Below are 5,735 nucleotides of genomic sequence, written 5' to 3'. Positions count from 1 at the left end.
TAATAAAACCCATATTTTACAATGAAAGCAAAAATCATTCCTAATAGTAAATATAGGTCTTAAGACCTAGATGATATTGTAAATACGTAGTAGTAAAATGATCTGGTTATTTTAAGGGCTACAATAATTCAATGAACATAACGATAAAATCACCAGATCCATTATTTTTGCTCGGTAATGATAATTATGTTGAATTCTTGTAATGACTTACATCATTATAGGAAGTTCATAACTACAAATATAGATCTAGAACAAGGGTCATCAAACTTTACAAAGGCAAACTGAAATGCAATCTCCAAATATATAAATACAATAATAGAGACCCTTATAACATATTGATTTTTGCGGTTTTAATAAGTTATATATTTTTGTTAAAAACTAAAATGTTGTCAAATTATAAGAAAATAGTTTTTTCAAGGGATTTAGAGATTGGAGAAATATTTTTTTAAAATCAGGTGAATTAAAATCACTTACTACAGACAAAATATTTATTGGTTGAATTATAGAAAAAGCCAAAGAAGATACATATAAGCAACTGAGTCTAAGGAAGTAAAACGCTTACTGCTCGAAGGCGTGCCAAGAAGAAGATCATAAAATTGGGAGTGTATATAAAGAATTAATTCCCTATGTTTTACATCAGTTTTCATACAGCTATTAATACAACAAAAATGTTCCGCTTTATCGTCGCTTGTACGCTCCTCGCCTCCGTTTTTGGAGATCACCCCGCTCCTCATCCAGCACCCTACCACCCAGCTCCTGCTCCCTATCACCCAGCACCTGCATACAAACCTGCTCCCTATGATGAGTCACCCAAGCCATATGCTTTCCAATATGGCGTTGCTGATGACTATTCTGGAACCAAGTTCACTGCTGAGGAAAACTCTGATGCCAAGACTGTCGCTGGATCCTACCAAGTTGCTCTTCCTGATGGCCGTATCCAAACTGTCACTTACACCGCTGATGATTACAATGGATTCGTCGCTGATGTCAAATACGAGGGTGTCCCAACGTACCCCAAGTATGAACCCAAGCCTTCTGCCTACAAACCAGCTCCCTACAAGTCTGCTCCCGTCTACCATCCTGCCCCTGCTCCATACCACGCCTAAGACGGAACTACTTTTGTGATATATGTATATTTATTAAATATTCAGATGTTAAATATTTGAAAGCCAAATATATATTTATTTATGATTGAAACATAACCTTTTGAATTATCATTGCTGATTTTCTTTTTACTGGCACTTTGATTAATTGCATAATTAAATATTTGCCTGTTGGTATATTCTAAATATATTTTCTTAGAGTTATATAGATTTTAACAAAAAAAATTCTATTCTGAATGTTGTAGAGCTTAACAATAGCAAAAAATATCATATTTAAATTAAGGTTTAGTGATTAATTCACCTTGATATATAGTCCAATAAGTTATTTCTATTTGTTACAGGTACCTAAAGATTTATAAATTATGTAAACATTATCTTCAAACTATCAGTTCAAGACTGCAAGCTTATTATAAGTATGAGGTATGATAACGTATATGTTTAAAAACACATATACTCTATGATCATATGCTCATAACAGCCGATTCTACCGCGTAATCAACCACAATAATTTTGTATAGAATCAACTTCGAACAGAGATAGGAAAAAATTTTTTTTTTGCTAATCCAAATCAAATCTCAAGTGCTTAGTCATAAGCCCTCGAATATTTTCTTCAAGTCCGGTTTGATTCTTCAGATGTTTATTGAGCTCATTTCAAGGGCAAAATTATAATAAAAGCGTCCATACTGTTAAGGCTTTTATAAACGTTCAGTATAAAATTTACTTCTAGTTCCATTCGAGTTTTGAATCTTAGAGCCTATATAATATTTATCAAAATACAAATTTATATTTTATTTAATAAGTATTACAGCTTCAAAGCTATTTTCAGTATGTCTTATCTTAATTATTATGTTTTTATAAACTTTTTATCGACAATGAGATTTAACACAACTGATAATCAAGGTATGCCCTTAATTATGTAAAGTTAATACATATAATCAAGATTTCTCGAAAAATAAAGTAATAATTTTAGTTTGGAATCAAAGTGTCCTTAAAAGATTGAATTATTTCTTATATTTGGTCTTCTTTTGGACAAACGAGTGCGTAGATCGCTTTTTACTAATAAAATAATTTTATTATTGTTCTATTTCAATGTTAAAACATATTATAAAATCATTTAGATATTTCAATAAGGCAAAAAAAATTGCCGTTAATAATATTAACATATTACAAAAATAATCTTTGTATTTATTTTTTTATCACAGAGTTTTTATTTTTGAAATAGTATATCAAAAAAAAAATCCAACATACATTGTGTGTACATAACTAAGTAAAGTATGATCAGTTATAGGTAAATCTCTTATAAAACAATAAGCATAGGTTATAGATGCATTTATTTTTTAAGCATTTCTTTGTTAATCTTGAAAATATGGATAAAAATATATTACTTTAAACTTTAGTACTTTAAAAAAAAAAAAAACTTTAAAAATATTTTTTTTTGTTTTTTTAAAAAGTTTTGCCAAACTTATAATAATATAGCTATCATTAACAATATTGTACATTACAATGTTTCTTGTATCTTAGACCAAATATTTTTATTAAAAAAGTACATTTTTCCACTTATGGTTATTTACTTATTTGCTTGTAATTCTTTGATTGTTTTATTATATATCATATTTCCAAACTACAATTGATGATTATGTATTTACTAATATACTAAAGTAAAAAATAAACAAATGAAAACTTAATTACTTAAAAACATTTTTTTTACAAGCACATAATCAGTAATTTATAAAATTTACCTATATTTTTGTTTTATTTCCAAGCAATATTTAAATAACCTTAAACTCAATAAACGTTTGTTTGTCCACTTATATTCTATTCTTCATTTGAAAGGTAATAACATTATCTCTCATAATCACGATAGCCCTACGAGGAGGAATACTCAAATTACTGATGTAAACCCTAAGCATTTTTGAGGACGCGAGTTTTGACAACTTTAACAGTTATTTTTTTCTACAGTTGTTATTCATATTTATTATTTATTAAGAAAATAACATCTAAGTTAAAAGACAAACCAGGAGGGTGTGCCCTCAATGCTTATGAATGACAAAGAGTAACATTGAGGATTTGTATGGGAATTAAATGTGTAAGTCGCCTTTGGATGAATGGTGGAGTTAAGGATCGGCAATTGAGTAAGTCCTTCCCATATCCTTTCTTGGCACAGTGTGGGTATAATAGTTATTTGCATATACTAACGATGGTTAAACTACTCATTTCTCAAACATTCTCGAAATTTTTATAGTTATCGCGCAAAAATTTAACTTGAAAAGGCAAATTTTAAAGAAACCTAATAGTTTTCAAAAAAAAAAAAAATTATTTTAAAAGAAAACAAAGTAATTTGTCATTCATTCATTGATTTATATTTTGAAAAATATATTTTTGCAAGCATTTCATCTCCAGTATTTAATTTACTATTTGTGTGATACAAATATCAAATAGTATGCTAAGGCCTCAAAAATTAAAATACTCAAATACAGATCATTAATAGAATCTAGAAAAGATTAAACAAATAAATCCTTAAATTTTTAGTTTATGACGTAGTCAATTAATATAAATCTTGTTATAAATTAACCCATTCAACCGATAGGCTAATTAATTTACCACTACATATATAGTAGGAATTTTTGAATCTACATGCAATATTTATTGATTATTTTTATTTATCTTTCGTCTGAAGTACTTAACTTAATATTGTATAAAATGTATAAATTATTATCTTGTGTGCTCCAATACTCAAGAGTCTAGCTCAAATAGGGAGGAAAAGGTATTTTTGATGAATAATTTATGTAAATGTTTAATCTTTATTAAATTTCAAATGGAAATATTCTGTGATCCTTGACCAGTAGGGTATCTTGCCTGTAATGTAATCATAGTGAATTATTAAAATATATTTGTTTAATAAGAATTATTTTACAGTTAACAACGTTTTAGAAACTGTTTCAAAGATACTCCATTTTTAAGGCAAGAGAGTAAATAGAGTTGAAAAAAAGTTTATGAACCTGACATTTCCTTGATAATGATTTTAAATATATAAAGGACAAAGGAAGAGTTGATCTCTTAGATGCAATAAAAGCTCTCTAAGGAGGAAAAATTATATGAAGAAACGAGTTGTGGCCGATATATTTCATAGGTAAGTAGTGATTCTACTGTTCAACCCCAGCGACTCATGAAAACTAGAATAAATGTATATAGGTCTTATTTTTAATTTATCCGTCATATTGGAACGATTTTGTTTATTTTGTAAAAAGCAGCTAGAAAAAGCTTAAAAGTGACATTGACCTTTCCCTAATAGATTTTCTCAGTTAATACGTTACAAAAGTCAAAGGTTATGGCAAAGGCAAAATTTTGGTATTTCAGATGTAATATTGGGCAACATCATCCTCATTTCTACTATAATTATTACAAATAATATAAATTACAGTATTTATGATATCTTTTCTTGAAATTTGTTTATGTAAATAAAGAACCTATCTGAATAATTTTTTTCAAAATTTAATCAAATAATTTAATAACCAATATGCTTCCCTATACCTTTCTTACATATAAATGCTACTGAAACTGACAATAGATTAATTAATCAACCGGGGTCCCAAGGATCTTTTTGAGATTTTTTTAATGAGTTTAATGATCTTAGAGTTTTGGGTCACCAAACGTATAGTTTATGTAGAATTCCTTGAACTTCTCATGGATAAAGAGAATACTTGACTGCAAGGATTTTTGAGTGATGTAAATGAAAGATCCCTTCAGCTAGTAAGTGGGCAATCTTTTGTTAAACGGATTTTTGGCCCAGTTGTAATTTATTCAAGCCATAAGCAGCTGTTGAACTCATTGGAGGCAAATTTTATTGCCGTGGGTCTCAACAATGGAACAAGACTAAATAACCAAAATTAGTTACTTCAAGGTTGCTAAATCACTTTGGACGTACAATTTCAGGCTCTCATAAGTGTTTGTATAAGAAACTTTACCCTGATTTTAAGGGATCAACGCCTTATTCTGTCAATAGAAGAAGCTTCAATGCTCTATTATCCTCCACCAACAATGTACATAGCCTTGGGTCAATTGACAAATAAGGATGTCCGTTGGGCTATGACGGAGAACAATACTGTGAAAGGACCAAATAATATAGAGGAAGGGGAGGTCGAGGAGATTCATGACAAACGTAGACACTCATTATGTAAATTCATGAGTCATTCTTAAAAAGTTGTTAACTTGCTTCCCCACCAAATATGGTTTCAATATTGCCTTACCTTCTTTATGATCAAACTCTACTCATTTGAAAAACGCATCAAAATTTTATGCTAAAGGAGTGCTTTTGAAGTATAAATAATCAAAAATCATTAACTAACGATAATAATACTTGAATAGGTTAAGTTTGGTATCAATATCACTTTATTTCTTTTTTTCGATACACAAATACTTCAAGATTTTATTATGGTGGTTTTTTAACGTTTAAATTGCATTTTCTTTTGCTTGCACAATTGCATATAAAAATTAACCACGTCATACAAGTTTTGAAAATAACAGAACATCAATTTTTCGATTATTGTTTTTTTTTTCTAATTTTAAATGTGAGAAAAGCCTATACAACAGCTAGACGTACTAAAAAATAAAATAGAAATGGTCAAAAACCAG

At 28.8% G+C, this 5,735-nt stretch overlaps 1 protein-coding gene across 1 annotated transcript; it reads left to right on the top strand.

Moving 5' to 3' along the window:
- Positions 1-631: 631 nt before the first annotated feature.
- LOC121131202 (cuticle protein 8-like) lies at positions 632-1,202 on the top strand. Its single transcript, XM_040726718.2, has one exon. It carries the CDS (start codon positions 669-671, stop codon positions 1,104-1,106), a length of 438 nt encoding a protein of 145 aa, XP_040582652.2. The 5' UTR covers positions 632-668; the 3' UTR covers positions 1,107-1,202.
- The last annotated feature ends 4,533 nt before the right edge of the window (positions 1,203-5,735 follow it).

The sequence above is a fragment of the Lepeophtheirus salmonis genome, unplaced genomic scaffold (genome assembly GCF_016086655.4).
Source record: "Lepeophtheirus salmonis unplaced genomic scaffold, UVic_Lsal_1.4 unplaced_contig_2770_pilon, whole genome shotgun sequence".
In the NCBI taxonomy this organism is placed as follows: domain Eukaryota; kingdom Metazoa; phylum Arthropoda; class Copepoda; order Siphonostomatoida; family Caligidae; genus Lepeophtheirus; species Lepeophtheirus salmonis.
The sequence above is the reverse complement of the archived record's forward strand: the minus strand, read 5'-3'. Positions and strand labels throughout refer to the sequence as shown.